The sequence below is a fragment of the Stegodyphus dumicola genome, chromosome 8 (genome assembly GCF_044657685.1).
Source record: "Stegodyphus dumicola isolate Sdum_Otavi_A_Nest chromosome 8, ASM4465768v1".
NCBI lineage: Eukaryota > Metazoa > Arthropoda > Arachnida > Araneae > Eresidae > Stegodyphus > Stegodyphus dumicola.
The window spans coordinates 136,580,095-136,598,530 of record NC_140775.1 but is presented as its reverse complement, the minus strand read 5'-3'; the positions used below and the strand labels follow the sequence as shown (position 1 = coordinate 136,598,530).

General features: G+C 33.8%; 1 protein-coding gene across 2 annotated transcripts in view; it reads left to right on the top strand.

Moving 5' to 3' along the window:
• Window positions 1-18,436, top strand: part of LOC118203882 (structural maintenance of chromosomes protein 4-like) — a 233,953-nt gene that overhangs the window by 199,747 nt on the left and 15,770 nt on the right. For both annotated transcript variants that reach the window (XM_085822460.1, XM_085822461.1), the window contains exon 23: window positions 5,414-5,587. In XM_085822460.1, the coding sequence (XP_085678586.1) occupies window positions 5,414-5,587 (174 nt within the window). The remainder of the gene's footprint in view (window positions 1-5,413; window positions 5,588-18,436) is intronic.

The following is an 18,436-nucleotide window of genomic DNA, read 5'->3' as shown; positions in this document are numbered from 1 at the left end:
CACTTACTTATTCTTGTCCAGGTTTTCTTACCTTATCTAATCACTATTTCCTATCTTGTTCATTTGCGGTTTTGCAGCTGAAGATGGTGGTTCGGTAAAACCATCGAAACTAGTCCTGTGAAAATTTTGTAAATATAATGCTGATTTTTGTTGTTTGACTTCTGAATTAGTATTTATTTGGCGTGTTATTGTGTCTTAATTATAGCACAGCTAATTATTAAAACTTTAAAAGAAAATGCAGTCCCTCTGGATAATTGCTTAGCACTTGGTGTCGATAATGCACCAGTAATGGTAGGCTTGAAGACTGGTGTTGCAGGCATCTTAAGAAAGGCAAATTCAGATTTGCAGATTATGAGGTGCACTTGTCACCTCTTAAATTTAGCAGCTGAAAAAGAGCTTAGCTTCTTTACCAATAAATGTGGATGAACACATTATTGATATTTAATATTATCTTGAAAGGTGTTCTAAAAGAAAGGAAAAATTGAAACAGTTCAAACAGCTGCATAATACTGAAATGAAAAAAATTTTGAAACATGTGTGTACACGCTGGCTGTCTTTAAAGAAATGCTTATCTAGAATCCTCGATCAATGGAACCCACTTCTTGCATTTTTTAAAGAAGAAGTAAATGCTTCGAGAGTTAATATAAAAGGCTCTATTGAAAGTTATAAAGTACCTAAAGTAAATGGAGATGTAGTTACTACTTCCATTGTTAAAAATAGGTTTGAGAAAAATAAACTAATTTCTGCATCATTCAGCAATTCAACTGGCAGTTCTCAAAATAATACTGCAAAATATAAGCGTAAAGCTGATACAAACTTCTCTCAAAGTAAAAAAAATTGCTCAACACACGAAACATTTTACGATTACTGTAAGTTTATCTTGTGAAGAACGAATATTTATATTTTTTTCTTTGGACCTTAACAAAGCTTTTTGCTTTTTTTTACAATTCATTTTGCCATCATTCGGTGTTCTTAACACAATTCTACAAAGCAGAATTCCATTAATTCATGTTTTCCAATCAATTATTTATGATCTGTTTAAAGACATTTTATCAAAGTTTGTAAAACGAGTCTGTGTTTTGTCTTGTAATTCTATATATGATGTGATTTAAGGTGAAATAGAAAATCAAAAGAAAGTTGAAGATTTTTTAATAGGAGCTGCAACTACAAAAGTAGTGGAAGAACTTTCAGAAGAAGAGAAAAATAAGTTTTATCTTCATGTTAGGAAGTTACTTCTGTCGAGTATGTGATTACATACTACATAAATTTCCAGTCAACGATGAAGTGATTTTGCATGCTAAAGTTTGTGATGTTTCTGCTCTAGCAAATGCATCTTTTTCTGATATAAGGTACTTTTTGAACAGATTTCCTGTGTTACTTCGTTTAGTCATGAAAGATGATGATATTGATGTTGCTACTGATATACTGCAGTCGGAATTTTGCAGTTTACAATTAGAAAACTTGGATGAAGTTATAAAATCAGCTAGGATTGACACCCAGTGGACTTTAATTGGAAAACTGAAAGGTGCTGATGGAATTTTAAAATATAGTGAACTGTCTAGAATTATGTTGGCCATCTTGACAGTTCCCCATAGTGCGGAGTGTGAGAGGATTTTCAGTGTTGTTGCGAAAACGAGGACTAAATTTAGATCTAATATGAGTGATGACACATTAGAAAAACTTTTATTAGCGAAAGCAGGCCTACATGGCAATTGCTATGAACAAAATTATGAAGTTTCTTAACGAAAGCAAAATCTGCCACTGTTCATAGCATTCGTATGAAAACTGATTAAAGTTTTTTTTTTTTTTTTTTTTTTTTTTTTTTTTTTTTTTTTTTACACGATGCAATTAATAAAAATGTTTTTTATGTCTAAGGTATTTTTGTGTTGCTTGCATTTAAGACTTAGTAACTATTAAAAGTTAATTCATTATTAAAAACTATATTTTTATCATTTAAAAAGTCTTTTTAACATTGTGAAAAATCTCCTGATTTCTTAAAAAAATCTCCTGATTTTTGAGTGTCATAGGTTGGCAAGTATGTAGACATTTGTTGAGAAAAGGCAACGGGAAGTTGCTTAATTTATTTATTAGGATAATTAATTTTTGTATGAAGGGATATTTATTATTTCATTGTAATTTTGTTATATGTAATAATTTTTAATCTGTTTTTTATTATGTATATATATATATATAAAATATTTTATTATGTATATATATATATATATATATATAAATGAAGTTGTTCTGCAGAGTAAATTTCTGCACAGTTTTACGAAGTAAAGGAAGTATTGTAAGCACAAACAAATTTTTAGTATCGTATTTCAGTGAAAGTATTGATTTTGACTGCTATCAAATGCAATTTAAGTATGTTTCTGTTTGATATCTGTGCATAAGGACAGAATAAAGAAGGGCACTTTTTCCCAAAATGAAATCTTCAGAAGAGATTTTTTTTCCATGAGGTCTGTATGTACGAATATACGAATATACACACATATGTATCTGGCATAACTCAGAAACGAGTAGCACAGAACGTTGAAATTTTGTATATGGGACTGCTATAACATGTAGTTGTGCACCTTCCTTTTTGGTTGCAATCGGCTACACCAAATGTATATAAATATATACACTCTGTCACCCCCCCCCCAAAAAAAAAGCACCTAGAAGGAAATGAACTATTATCGTGAAACTTAACATGTACGTAGTGTATGAGGAGATAAACAAATGATTAGAAATTCAGAACAAAAGATCGTTTTATTAAAAAAGTTATGGCATGAAAAAGGTTACAAATCAGTAAGTAGTATAGCCACCTCTGTCAGCTGTACAATCCGAAACATGGCATAGCATTGAATCGAATAGGTCACATGATCCATTGCGAATGTTCATACCATAATCTTTGCAACTTGGCAGTTAACTCACCAATATTCCAAGGCGGCTGCGTGTCTTCCAAATGTGCTGTATTGGCGAGAGGTCTGCTGACCTGGCAGGCCATGGGAATATGTCATATCCTTGAAGACATTGTTGGGAGAATCGCATCTGAATCATAATGTAGATGGGCAGCTGATTGATGTCCGCCCCTTTTTTTGCAATGGTATATCGGATATGCAAGACTCTACTGTGATATTGTGAAGATCTTGATAATAATATTTTGGTGTTTTCATAACTGGCAATCGACTGAATTTTGTTACTTAATTATTAGTTTTGTAACAGATAGTGCCACCTCTTTTCCCATTCATTTCATCACACAGTTTAGTGTGCTGTCAGCCAATGAAACATCCAATTAAAAATTCAGAACTAGCTTTCAAATTTGCATGATTACATTTATTATTATTTAATATTAATAATTTTTTACATTTTGCAAAATATTTATTTCTTTTGCTGTATTTTCTGGTAAGAAAACTTACAGTGTGGGAATAAAAGGGTGAAATAATTTTTTTTATTAGATTAGCTGTTTAAATATTTCAGTGAATTACTCTATACAGTCAAAAGTCTTTAATCCGGACTCGTCAGGACTTCGGGGATTCCGGATTATAGATCATCAATTTAAATCTGATAAGATGGCATGTAGAAATTATAAAATTAAAAATATGAAACCATAATTTATGAAATAAAGAGCAATTATGATCTAAAGAGTATCATAATTTACAAAAAAAGGGGGGCAAAGAGCTTAATATTTATTTCTTTCCTTTATTAAACATTTCTTTCAACACGGGCATGCGTAAAACATACATTACGCATAGTCGAAATTAGAAAACTGCAACCAGAAAACTATTTGATGTGTATTCGTTTTACTTATAATGACGAGGAATTTGATTTAAATCATATCAAAGACGGAGACATCGAGATGAAATACTACATTTAGTAAGGAATTATAAGCCGAATAAAATAAAAACATCTGCCCTGAAGATAAGGCTAGTGCTGACAGATCAACTTCCAGCTCATTGCTGGACATCCCCCCCTCTCCGTCAAAGCAGCGTGAAATTGATAAACAGATTTCCGAATGGTTAGAGAAACAAAAGATATGCCTTTATCCATTTTTTTGCAGCAATTCCACTTTTTGTTCGATGAACATTGAAACATGCTTGCGCTTTATAGATCCTTTGGCAGCTCCAGAATCGGAAATTCTTTTTGACATAATCGAAAGTTCAAGTTTACTTTTATAAAATTGCTTTAACAGTCTGCAAAAAATAATAAGCCGGATCCAATTCGAAGATTAAGTAACGATGCAATCTACAACATTAACTGAAATAGATAATTAGATAATTTTAGCCTAGCTTATACAGACCGTTATACATTAGACGCGCATGCGTAAACATATTATTTGCATGTGTAAATGCATATGCGCATGCTTAAATGCATTATGCATTTACGCATGCGCATAAAGTTTGTAGCTTTGAGGTTTGGATTATAGATCATTCCGAATTATGGATGTCCAGATTAAAGACTTTTGGCTGTATTAATATAACTGAAAGTGAGCCCCTAGGTGTTATGGATATAGATTATATCAAGAATTTCGTGCATATAATGAATGAAACAGGTAAGAGATAAGATAAAATAAACCTGATTTTGTACTGCTGTATTTGTTTCAAAACCTATTTACAAACAATTTGTTCGAAGCAGAGTGTTGAAAGAAGAGAGATAATTATCACAGTATAATTACATTCAAAAATTATTGTTGAAAAGGTGTTACTTATGAATACCAATGTTATGAGTAAGAATTTTTCTATATTTAATTTTGAGTTGCGTTATCAGATTTTGAATTATTTTGAAAAATTTTGTGAATTGCATAAAATATATATTATAGCTTGTTATCTTCCCTTCTGACCACTGTATATTTGTGTGTTATTAGGGAAAACTAAGTATGTACTTTGGATAACCTGTTAAAGAAAGCCTAATTGGACCAAAAATGGCCTATTTATAGATTTATTTTTCACTCTGAAAAACTGTGCTTTTTATTTTTAGGAAGTTGTATTTGTTTAAGAAATTTTTGAGATAATCTGTTTGCCTTAAATAAATTATCTTTGAAATCAATTTATAATTATTTTTAGTTGGTTTAAAAAAATTCATTTATATATCTTGGAACTGTGTGATATGTTATTTAATATAAAATTTAAGCACTGAAATTTTCTTCTCTATAAAAGTACTTGAATTTGTGTAGTTCTAGCTTCACTTCCTGAATTATAAATTCAGAATTAGATTAAAATTTTGAGTTTTATTCTCCTTTTAAAGACATCCTTGCCTTTAAATAACTAGTATCTCATTGTTGGTTATTTTAAGCAAAGACATTTAATTAAAATTAATTTGACTTTTGTATCCAAAGCTTGATTTTTCTTTAAAATCATGAAAAATTCTAATCTAAGGTAATTTTATGTTGTTAATATTTCACAAAATTAAAATTATTTAAAATCATTTTTAGGGAGGAATTCTAGAATGTAAAGAGAAGAGAGCAAATTTGAAAACAAAGGCAGAACAATTAACTGAAGAAGAGCATCAATTGAAATCAACTGAAATTGAGTATAAAAATAAATTAAAAAATTATGAAGTCGCTGAAAGTGAAAAGCAAGCTATAATAAAGAATATCTCTGCAAAAGTATGTTTTTATTCTTTTTCTCTAGTTAGAAAAAATTAGTATTTAAAACTATTTTATTAGTTTTATTTATGTACTTATATAAATACAAGGTGGTCATAAAAAAATTTCCCCAATGTGTAAATCTCAAGCAATCAAAATGAAATTTCAGATATTGTTATTTGAAGGTGTGACCTCAAGAATATTATGATTTAAAACAGTAGAGCTCTCACAATTACAGTTACGGTGGAAAATATTGAAATTTTTTAATGGGAACACCCTTTTTTTTTTTTTTTTTTTCCTGTGCAAATTGAACATTGCATTGAAAAATCACAAATAGTGTTGGAACGATACATGCATGACAAAAATATCCAGTGTTAAACATTTGCAAAGAAATGCATTGAAAAAGGACAAATGACAAAACAAAAGGGAAGAGAGAAAAAAGCTTTTATTGGAATTATGAATTTTCTGCGTGCCCACGTTTTCAGATGATAACACATTCATTGCATGCAGGAGATTGTTGACAGCAGTGATGAAAGTAACTTGGCTGGAGGAATCTGTATAACTTCATGTTTTATGGCATCTCTCTATTCTGACAAATCTCATGGATCTGACTTGTACACCTTAGATTTCAGATAACCAAGAACCAGAAATCCATCGAAATGAAATTGGAGATCGTAGTGTTGATGAAACTGCAAAGTTACAGGTGATGACTCTACTTCTAAAGTTCTGTTATAGCATTTGCTGAAAATGTTCTGACGTGTGGAGGAGTACCATCTTGCATCTACAATGTCATGAACAACATTTTGCTTTTCCAGTTCTGGAGGAATTTGTTATATAAGTTGACTTGTCAAACATAGATTAATTACTGTTTATTTATAAGATTAAAGTAGATTACTTATACGTAAGAGAGACATTGATGCTACATGGTTGGCGGCAAGTGACGAGAGTGTGACGCAGCACAAATACCGTGCACTTGCCTAGCTAGTCAGATTAGAGGCACTGCCATCTATTGGCAAGCATAGTAAATAATATCTAAATATGATCTTTTTATTTTTAGAACAAGACTAGTGCATGTTACTAACGTAGTACTATGATTATTTTGAATCATTACTTACTTAGCAGTTAACTTCAGAAAACATTTTGACATTAAACTATTACTTAACAGTTGACTTTAGAGAACATAGTAAAATTACATACCTTGATGGCTCACTTAAATCATTAAAATTATGACTTACTAATTAAACTGGTATTTTAGAGTTCTGAACAGTTCATTAAATTCCATAATTAGTCTATAAATAAAGTATAATTTTATGGCATCAATAAGTTCTTCCTAATTATCTGTATATCGGAGAGGTTTTATTCTATTTCTACTTGATCGTCTTAACACTGGTTCAGTTGACACATTTCCTGGAATTTGAGAATGTTTATTAGAATCACTTTTCTGTACCTTAGGTGGATCCTGCTAATCATTATCTACAAGAACAAGTTGATCCAGTATTGATTTACCAAGTCCAAACAAATCTTCTGCTGTTCTGTTCCACTCTGTCATTTTACACATAGTTTTGTCTTTACGAATGTGATATCGGTTTCTCCTATACACAGTTCCATTTTCTTTTATAACATAAGATCTTGGCTGTAGATCTGTCTTTATGATCATACCCTGTTTCCCAAGGTTCTTTAATTTTCCCTTTGAACCATACTTTCTCATTTTCATGAAGTTTTGGAAGCTGGGTTGTATGTTTATTGGCATATTTGTTTTGCACCATCTGCCTTTTTTCCAAGGCTTTACTTGTACCTTTTATTTGAAATTTTGGTTGCAGTGCTTTAGGATGTGATGGCAGAAAAGATCTCAGTCTTCTTCCCATTAATAATTCAGCCGGAGATTGCAAATCTTTTGCAGATTGAATTCTGTAATCTAGCAAAACAATATACAAGTCTTTTCCTTCTTCTGCAGCTTTGCTCAGAGACTTCTTGAGAGTTTGGACAGATCTTTCAATTTGCCCATTTGCTCTAGGAAAATGTGGTGATGTGATGTTATGCATAACACCCCATTCTTCAAGAAATTTTTGCAATGCTTCCGAGTTGTATGGTGGTCCACCATCAGTGATGAGCTTCTCTGATATTCCATGTGTTGCAAAAATGGACTTCATAACTTAAGCTTTTAAGTGGTTTCAGCTCTACATATTTTGAAAAGTAGTCTATCATTAACAGATATTGTTGTCCTTTCAGGTAAAAGAAATCACAGGCAATTTTTTGCCAGTATCTCTCTGGTAGATCACAGTTCTAAAAAAACTTTCTGATTAGCCTGTTGATATTTCTGACATATTGCACATTTGGAAACATATTCTTTTACATCTTTGTTGATGTTAGTCCAGTAAAAATATTCTCTAGCTTTAGTAGAAACTATACCTTTGTGAGACACATGCAGTTTTTTCATAATTTCTTTCCTAAGAGATACTGGTACAATTAGTCATTGTCCTTAACAAATTATTCCATCCTTTGTCGCATAAAGCTCTTCTTTGCAATGCTAGTAAAGTTGTGCTGCTGGCCTTGTTTTGCTTCTTTCTGGCCATCCGATTTTTATGTGAAATAACACATTTTGCAATTCAGGGTCCTTTTCTGTCATTTTTACAATTTCCTGCCATTTTGTTGGAGAGGCTTGTGTTAATAGACATACATTAACAGTAGATTCTTGGCTAAAGGTGTCGTCAAAGGTGTCAAAAGTTGTCTGTGCTCTGGACAGGGCATCAGCTATTAGCAATTCTTTTCCTGGGACATATTCCAATTTCAAATCATACCTGTTCAGTTTGAGGAGCATGCGCTGTAGATGAGGTGAGATTGAATCATAAGTTTCTTACTAAGGCCTAGTAATGGTTTGTTATCAGTCTGCACTGTTACATGTCTTCTCTACGTATAGTAGTTGAAATGTTCTAACCCATATATAACTGCTAAGAGTTCTTTTTCAATCTGTGCATACCTTTGCTGCATTTCTGTCAATGATGCTGATCCAAAAGCCACAGGTTCATTATTTTGTAGGAGAACCGCCCCAATTCCATATTTACTGGCGTCTACTGACACAGTTACAGGCTTGCGCTCATCAAAATACTGTAAACATGGGGCTTGCACAATCATCTGTGTTAGGTGATGATTGTGCAAGCCCCATGTCTCTTTGGACGTTTTCATCCCATAACCATTCACTGTCTTTTCTCAAAAGTTACCTTAATGAGTGAGTTAGACTTGACAACTGAGGTGTGAATTTTGCTAAGTACGTGACCATTCCTAGAAATCGCTGCAAGTCTTCTCAGCCTTTTGGTTCTGCAAACTTTTCAATCACTTGGATCTTCTTTTGATCAGGTGCAATGCCTTTATCAGACAGTACATGTCCTAAATAAGTCACAGAGGTCCGAGATAGCTGTGTCTTCTCGATGTTAAATTTTAGATTAGCACTTCTGGCTATTGTGTCGTCCGCAACAACTTGCAATGTTCTTTGACTGATGATGATCCTAGGGCTAAATCATCAAAATATGGATTTATCTCATTCTCATTGCTAAAAATCTCCTCCATGGCCTTTTGAAATTCCTCAGGTGCATTGTTCAGACCGAAAGGAAAAACCCAAAATCTGAATTTTCCCCAGGGCGTTGTAAATGTTGTCAAGTATGATGACTCATCATCAAGTGGTAGTTGCCAAAATCCATTCTTGGCATCCAAAATGGTAAATATTTAACATCCTTGGAGTTTTGTCATAAGGGCTTCTGCTGTAGGAATTGGATAATGAGGTCTTTGAATAGCCTCATTAAGCTGCTTTGGATGTAGACAAATTCTCAATTTCTTTGGCTTATTTATCATAACCATGTTGTTCACCCATTCTGTAGGCTCATCAACTTTCGCTATGATGCCAGTTTCAACCATTCTGTTTAGCTCCTGCTTTACTTTTTCATGCAAAGCAAGTAGCACTTTACATAGTGCTGCAACATGAGGTGTGACTTTTTTTTTTTTTTTTTTAATATAATTTTTTATCTTTACTGTGCGGTTTAGTTTTTCCACACCAGTAAACATATCTGCAAATTCCTGTATCACTTGCTCTCCTGTCTCTTCATTCTTTCAGTCAGACCCAAGTCTTAGCAAGCCTGAAGATCCAAAATAGGAGATGATTCCAGAGTGGTTCTTGTACCAGAAATTTGAGAGTTTTTGTCAGTTTTTTAGTTTTACAAGTAAGGTAGCACTCACCTAGTATTGGTACTTGGTTGTCACTATTGTTGTGAAACTGATTAGCTGTATCTAACAAATATTAAAAACAAATCTCTTCATTTTGATGTACGAGACACAGATGGCGTTGGCTGTCATTGAAGTAGGAAGAAAAAAAGGGTTTTCCTCTTTCGACCTCGTGACGTGAACTGATTAAGTGTAATAACTTTCGGGGCCAGAAAAATTTCCCGACAATTGTTAAGAAATTTATATATTTTGTAGTATAGAGAGAATATAATTAGATAAATCAACATATTAGAGTTTTTATTACAGATTCAACATCACACTACCCAGGTAAGTGAGCAAGTTTTGTCTTTAGTTTTTCTGGATTGCTCGGTATCTGGGATGAGTGAAGGAAGTATTTTTATTTTAATGATATTTAATGATAAGACTATGTTTTAGTAATAACAAAAAGTGGCGTCCGCGACAGGATTCTTAAGAAATAAACTTTAAAAAAAATATTTTAATGGTTATAGATAGTTTTTGATGTATAATTAAGTTTAAATTCGGAACTATTTTTTGTAAAGCAGTTTGTTTTATTTTGAAAGTTAACTATGGAAGCTTTAAAGGCTCTGAAACTTAAACAGGCAGGTTTACGCACTTCTTTTGCAAAAACTGCTAATATTTTAAAAACGGAATTAGTAAAAGAAGATTTTTCTGTAGATTTAGTACGAGATAAACTTACTAAACTACAAAATGTATATTCAGATATAAAAAATGTAGATGATAAAATTCTTGATTTGTTAGCTGAAGACGGGAAAACTTTAGAGGATGATGTTACTAAAGAAATCGAAAGTCGCGAGGTGTATTCTGATGATTTCATAACACTAACTCGGCAAATTAATGAAAAATTGCAATTTTCAGATGAAATCAATTTAGAAACAAGACCAAATGATGGTGCTGGTATTTGTTGTAGTAAGATTAAACAGTATAGACTTCCGAAAATCGAACTTAAGAAGTTTAATGGGGAATTGATAAATTGGTTACCGTTTTGGTCGCAGTTTGAGAAAATTCACACTGACCCTGATTTATATGAAAGTGACAAATTTTCCTATTTGATTCAGTGTATGAAGCCCGGATCACGTGCTAAAGAATTCATTGAAAGCTATCCGGTGACTTCGTAAAAATTATGATAAAGCTGTTTTAGCTTTGAAGGAACGTTTTGGGAAACCTGAATTATTAGTAGAAGTGTATGTTAGGGAACTAATTAAATTAATTGTTTCTAATGTGAAGGCAGATCAAAAGGATAAATTACCTCTTGATAAACTGTATGATAAAATTGAAGCTCAGTTGAGAGCCTTAAAGTCTTTAGGTCTTAAATCGAGCGAAAACACATCGTGGTTATTTCCGATGGTGGAATCGTGTCTCACAGAGGATGTTTTAAAGGCGTGGCAAAGGAGTTCACTCTTTAACCAGCCTGAAGGAACTGATCTTTCTCGCCTTACCAACTTAATGAAATTTTTAAAGTCTGAAGTGGAGGGTGAGGAGAGATTAAAATTGGCACGTAATGGACTCGATGGTGTTAGTCGTAAAGAAGGATATCATGATAAAGCAAAGAGGGAAACAAAAGGTAAATTTAAATTTAAGAAACAGGGAAATGTTCCCACTGCCACAGGTTTTCTTACAACCAGAGAACATGCATGTATTTTTTGTGGTAAAATGCATGATAGTAAAAATTGTTACGATGCGCGTTCATTATCTCTTAATGAAAGGATTTCTAAAGTTAAGGAGAAAAAATGCTGTTTAAAATGCTTGGAACCAAATCATATGGCAAAGTTCTGTAAACAGTTTGTTAGGTGTTTTGCTTGTGGTAAACCACACTCAGTTATTTTGTGTCCGGACATTAATAATGAAACTGAACTTCCTACAGAAAAATCAGAAATAGACAACATACATATGGCTACAGCCAGGCAAACTTGTACCACTGACGTAGCTTTAATGACTTTACGCGTAAGAGTAGCTGGTGTCAAAAAGCATAAAGATGTTAGAGTACTCTTAGATTGTGGTTCCCAGAAATCGTATATTTTGAAATCATTAGCCACTGAATTGGGGTTACCAATTATTTCCAAAGAAAATGTTGCTCTTACTTTATTTGGAGATGCCAGAACAGAGGCAAAGATGCATAACAAATATTTGATAAAATTATGTTCAGCCAGTCCGCGTAAGTATTCAGATCTAGAATTTAAATTTTTAGATCAAGACATAATATGTGGGGATATACCTCGGGTACCCAAGGGTCCAATATTAAAAGAATTAAAATGAAACAACATTTGGTTGTCGGATCTGGGAGCAGATTGTCCAAAAATAGAAATGCTCGTCGGTAGTGATATTTATGGAAAAATTCTCACGGGATCAGTAAAACAATTAAAAGGACGACTAACAGCAGTTTGTACAAAACTTGGTTGGACAGTTTGTGGTGTATCGGAGGAATTTGTTAATCACAAAGATAAAAATGCTTCCATTTTGTGTGCAAGTTTAGTGGGTCACGACTTTAAAATCTCCGATCTTTGGAGTTTAGAAACGATCGGAATATTAGATGCTCACCAGAATTCAACTAACGCTGCTGAGGAAGAAATTGCCCACGAACAATTTTTAAACTCTCTTTCCAGAAACGAAGATGGTCGTTATTGTGTCGGATTACCTTGGTTAGTATATAACGCAGAATTGCCATCAAATCGTCATGTAGCAGAAAAAAGATTGTTCAGTGTCACCCGAAAACTCAAGTCTTTACATAAATATGAAGAATATGATAAAATTTTTAATGAATGGATGGAGGAGGGTGTAATTGAAATAGTACCAGACAATGAACTGAATTATAAAGGGCACTACTTACCGCATCACCCAGTATTTAAACCAGACAGTGTCTGAACTAAGATAAGACTTTTGACGCATCATGTAAAGTTAATAGATCGCCCTCCCTTAATGATTACTTAGTAAACGGACCAAATTTAATAGAAGAAATCCCTTCAATTTTGTTAAGATTTAGAAAAAAATGCATTGGCATAACCTCTGATATCCGGCGTGCATTTTTACAGATTGAATTACGGAAAGAAGATAGGGACTTTTTAAGATTTTTATGGTGGGAGAAAGATAATGTACTGAAGGTTTTCCGCCATACGAGGGTAGTTTTTGGAGTAAAGTCTAGCCCTTTTCTATTAGGAGCAGTTATTTCAGTTCATTTGGCACAAGTACCAAAGAAACAAAGTTCTATTGCTCAGAAATTAAATAAATCCTTTTATATTGATAATTGTGTGACTTCTGTTGATAACGAAAAGGAGCTTGTGAATTTTGTGAAATCTTCTACTGAAATATTAGCTGAAGCAAAAATGGACTTACGTATGTGGACCTATGGCCCAGTAGAAAAAGATGTGGAACTAACCCAAAGTACTTTGTGCACTGAGTCCACAATGGAGAATTCTGTACCAGTTTTAGGAATTATGTGGGACAGAATAGAAGATAACCTTTATATTGAAATTAAGACTGTATTGGTTTTGGGTAATTTGTCTAAAAGAGAGGTTTTGTCAGTAACGCAGACAATGTTTGATCCTTTGGGTTTCTTGACACCTGTTTTATTGCCTGCAAAGTTACTGCTACAGGAAATTTGGGCGATAAAAGCAGACTGGGATACTCCATTACCAGATAGTATCAAAAGTAAATTTTCGAGGTGGTATAATAAATTACAAGTTTTGAATAAGTTGAGAATACCGCAACGTATAGGTTTTGGAGATAGAAGTTCCTGGACACTTCATGTATTTTGTGATGCTAGCCAGCATGCTTATGCCATGGTAATATTTTTGAGATGCGAAACTAAAGAAGAAACATTAGTCAGTTTTGTAATGGCTAAGTCAAGAGTCGCACCCTTAAAAGAACTTACTATTCCCCGTCTAGAACTTATGGCCTGTCTTTTGGGCGTGCGTCTTTCCAAATATGTGACAGAAGCTCTTACATTGGATGACATCCCGAAATATTTTTGGACCGATTCCACCACGGCCATACGGATTCCACCACGGATTCAAAGAAACGATGCGTGGGGGACTTTTGTGGGCAATCGCGTGAAGGAAATTTGCGCTTTCACTAAAGCAAATCAGTGGTCATATGTACAGGGTCACTCTAACCCAGCTGATTTACCTTCTCGTGGTTGTTCCCCTCTTCAGTTTTTCGAATTAAATTGGTGGAGAGGGCCTGTTTGGCTCAAAGACCCTAGAGATAGCTGGCCAAAATAAGAGGTTAAGCCAAATGAAACTTTAGTTTTTTCAGAGCGCAGGAAAGGCATAAATTTAAATGTAAATCTTAGTATAACTACAAAAGCGGATAAAGTTAAGTGGTGTGAGAAGTTCTCTAAATTTTCAGAAATGTTAAGAGTTTTAGGTTGGATAAAGAGATTTATCAAAAATTGTCAAAAGAAAATTGTAAATAAAGAGCCTTTTCTGTCTGCTTCCGAGATAAAGGAATCTAAAATTATACTTCTTTCACTTGTTCAGGGGGAGAGTTTTCCAGAGACTGGAGACTCCATCAATGGTCTTTTGACCGTACGAGATCAGAGTGGCTTAAGAAGAGTAAAAACGAAAATCACCGAACGAGATGATTCTTATGCATTCCGGTACCCGATTTTATTACCTTCTAAGCATTATATTGTTGACTGTTTAATTAGAGATTACCATTTAAAGCATTCTCATGCCGGCGTACAAGCATTAACTGTTATAATTAGAAAAGAATTCTGGATCATTGGTGCAAGACGCCGAATTAGATCGGTGGTGAAACAGTGCGTCCGTTGTAAACGATTTTCAGCAAAACCTCCAACTACTGCACCCATTCAATTACCATTAGACAGAGTTTGAGATGCTTTCGCATTTGAAGTTACCGGCATAGATTTATGTGGCCCTCTTCTCAAAAATAAAAACAAAACCTGGGTAGTACTGTTTACGTGTGCTGTATATAGATGTGTACATTTGGAACTAGTGACATCACGGATGTCACTAGTTCCAAATTTTGTACTTCGACTTAAGTTTCGTACTTAAGTTTCGGTACTTCATTCGACGAAACGCTTGAATGAAGTACCGAATGCTTCATTCAAGCGTTTCGTCGGTTCATAGCCAGAAGAGGTCGGCCATCTACAGTTTATTCAGACAACGGCACAAATTTCGTCGGTACATCTGCATTGCTGAAAAAGGTTGACTGGGTAAAGGTAATTGCTCAGGAAACTTTGCATCCCATCACTTGGAAGTTCATTCCGCCCACTGCTGCTTGGTGGGGCGGATGGTGGGAGCATCTAATCCGCACAGCCAAGAATTTGATTGTGAGAGTCTTAGGACAAGCTGCAGTCAATTACGAAGAGTTACTCACCGTCATCTGTGATGTGGAAGCTGTAATAAACTGTCGACCACTAACTTATGTGTCAAATGACTCTGAGGATCTTCTACCATTAACGCCTTCCATGTTCTTACAGGACATTAAGGTTTCAGGTACAGCAGATTTGGATGCTTTAGATCGAAATAAACTCTTGGCTCGTCAGCGTTTCTGCCAGGAACTTCGAGAACAATTTCGTAGCCGTTTCCGCAAGGAGTACCTTGGACAGTTAGTACAAAAGCATGGACAGATGGACTGTGAATTAAAAGTTGGAGACATCGTGCTAATAGGTTGTGAGAACCTTAAAAGAGTGAACTGGCCAATTGCTCGTGTCCAAGAACTTTGTACAAGCAGAGATGGACGTGTAAGAGTTGTAAAAGTGAAAACTAGAAATGGCATACTGATTCGTCCTGTACGTAAACTGTACCCTCTAGAAGTGTGTTCCTGTACTAAGGATACCATTATTTGATTTTTGATTTTCCGTCTGAAAATCAAAAAGGTGGGAGTGTTGTGAAACTGATTAGCTGTATCTAACAAATATTAAAAACAAATCTCTTCATTTTGATTTACGAGACACAGATGGCGTTGGCTGTCATTGAAGTAGGAAGAAAAAAAGGATTTTCCCCTTTCGACCTCGTGACGTGAACTGATTAAGTGTAATAACTTTCGGGGCCAGAAAAATTTCCCGACAATTGTTAAAAAATGTATATATTTTGTAGTATAGAGAGAATATAATTAGATAAATCAACATATTAGAGTTTTTATTACAGATTCAACATCACACTACCCAGGTAAGTGAGCAAGTTTTGTCTTTAGTTTTTCTGGATTGCTCGGTATCTGGGATGAGTGAAGGAAGTATTTTTATTTTAATGATATTTAATGATAAGACTATGTTTTAGTAATAATAACTATAATCCAGTACTGGTTGTTTATTTTTCTTAATTATTGGTTTCTCACTCCATTTTAACAATTCACTCTTGGGTATAATGTTAACTTGAGCTCCAATATCTAATTTGAAGTTTACTTCGTTCTTATTTACAGTGATCTTTTGGTACCAGACTGATGCTTTATTTGAATCCACCGCGTCAAAAGTTTTTACTTCCCTAGGTAAATAAACTCCGAGTCGCTATCTTCCGTACACTCAACAGCATGCACTCTCTGTTTTGGTTTGGCGCGACACATTTTCACCTAGTGATTTTTCCTACCGCACTTTCAGCAGATCGTTCTGAATGCGGCACACTTCTTTGGCTCATGTTTTCTTCCACATCGCTTGCACTGTTTTATTTGCATTATCTGGGGGGATTTGATCGATTTTTTTTTTTTTTTTTTTTTCTGAGGGCGTCTACGGAGATTTTGTTCTCGCTCATTTCAGTGGCCTGTGCTTTGCTATGTTTGTCTGCCTTGCATTCACTGATGATATTCTGCAGAGTCTTTTTCGCTCTATTTGTCTCTCGTATTAGCCGTTCTTATAACGCTTTATCTGAGATGCCTTGCACTATTTTATCACGGAGCATTCTATCTTGCACTAAATAAAATCCCACATTATACTTAGGCTTATCGAGAGACGGCGGTAGGTATGCCTGATGCAGTCTCTGCGGGTCCTAAATTCTACTACAAAGCGTCTCCCCAAGTTCATAGTAGTGCTAGAGTGATTTAAGTAGAATCATATTCATCTGCTCTGTTATAATTTTATGTATAATTTTATGTTATAATTTTATGTTGAATTTTCATTTTGAAAAATGGAGAAAGGGGAAAGTATCTAAAGTATAGGAGTGCTGCAGAATTAATTAAAATTTCCTTTTAAAGAAAATAATCAGTAATGGAAAAAACTGAATTCCATATTTTGATTTTTAAAAGTTTCTAAAGGTTAGTGATTGAAGAAAACAACTTTCATACTCCTTACCCTTGAATATGCAATCTTTGTAAATTTATACAGTGTTTGGCATTTTCATGAGATGCAAGGTTCCTCCTTAAAACTCATCTTTTAGAATATTATTAAGGCCTCTTATTACAATGTAAAATATTATAAATATCTAAATATCTTAAATGCTATTCAAATAATTACCTAATTGTTAAGCCTTCTTTTTATGGAAGAAAAATTAGTTTGCAGATGCTAAATCTGATATATAAGAGAGATAACTGAAAATTGTGACATCTCCATTTGCTAGAAACTGCATGACATGAAGAGAATAGTATAATAATATATTGTTATGCAACAGTAACAAATTGATTGAGCTTTTTCAGATTTAATGTGCTAAATTTCCTATAGAAGGCTTTCTTTTTTATATTATTATTAAAATATGGAGTTTGCCATCTGCCTAAAAATTTCCTGTGAACTATCCCTTTCTGCTTAAAAAAAACTCATCAACATGATCTTATTTAAAACTTTCCTAATCAGATAATTGGTGTTTTGTCTCAGAATCATAAGCAAAGTATTAAGTCACAATATATTTGAAAAATCAAGATTAATGTCCGTGTGGAATCAACTCATGATGTGTAGAAATTTGGTCTCCCTTTTTGTTTTGCAGTCATGATGTAAAAGACAAAACAAGAACAAATTTTACTTTTTTCAATATCTTATTTGATATTTTTGTGAGCTTTGTCTTTACTGATGTTAAGCTTATCAATTTATCATTCAGAGAGCCAGGTCACAATTTTTCAGCATCCATTGTGACATATTTTCAATGCTCTTATTCATTTGAAATTGCCAAGTGTGACCATTCCTGGGTTCATCAACAACAGCTTCACATCGATCCTGAAATCACCTATACCAACAAAAGACACTGGGTCATGTTTAATGCTTGATCTTTGTATGTTTTATACATTTCAGATGTGTCTATTGCAGTTTTACAGAAAAACTTTAATTCTCTTCTTTAGTCGGTTTTCAAATCCATGACAGCAGATGTTTGCTAGATCAAAACAAAATGATTAACTATGTAGAAAATTATGTTTGCAAGGAGACAATAGTTAAGAAGAAAGCAAACTGAGATGTTATTAATAAATGCTGTTAATTATCATTTGGAATTTGTTAAGAAAGGGGGGAAAAGGCCAGTCTTAAAACTCTTCATATGCACAATATGTGCTTCCCAAACTCCTTTATGTAGGGAAAGAGCTGCAAAATTGCCAGTTCCTTCAGAGTATACTGTAGTACAGTCAAAAGTCGTTAATCCGGACTCGTCAGGACTTCGGCGATTCCGGATTATCAATTTTTCCGCATTATAGATCATCAGTTTAAATCTCGTAAGATGGCATGCAGAAATTCTAAAATTAAAAATATGA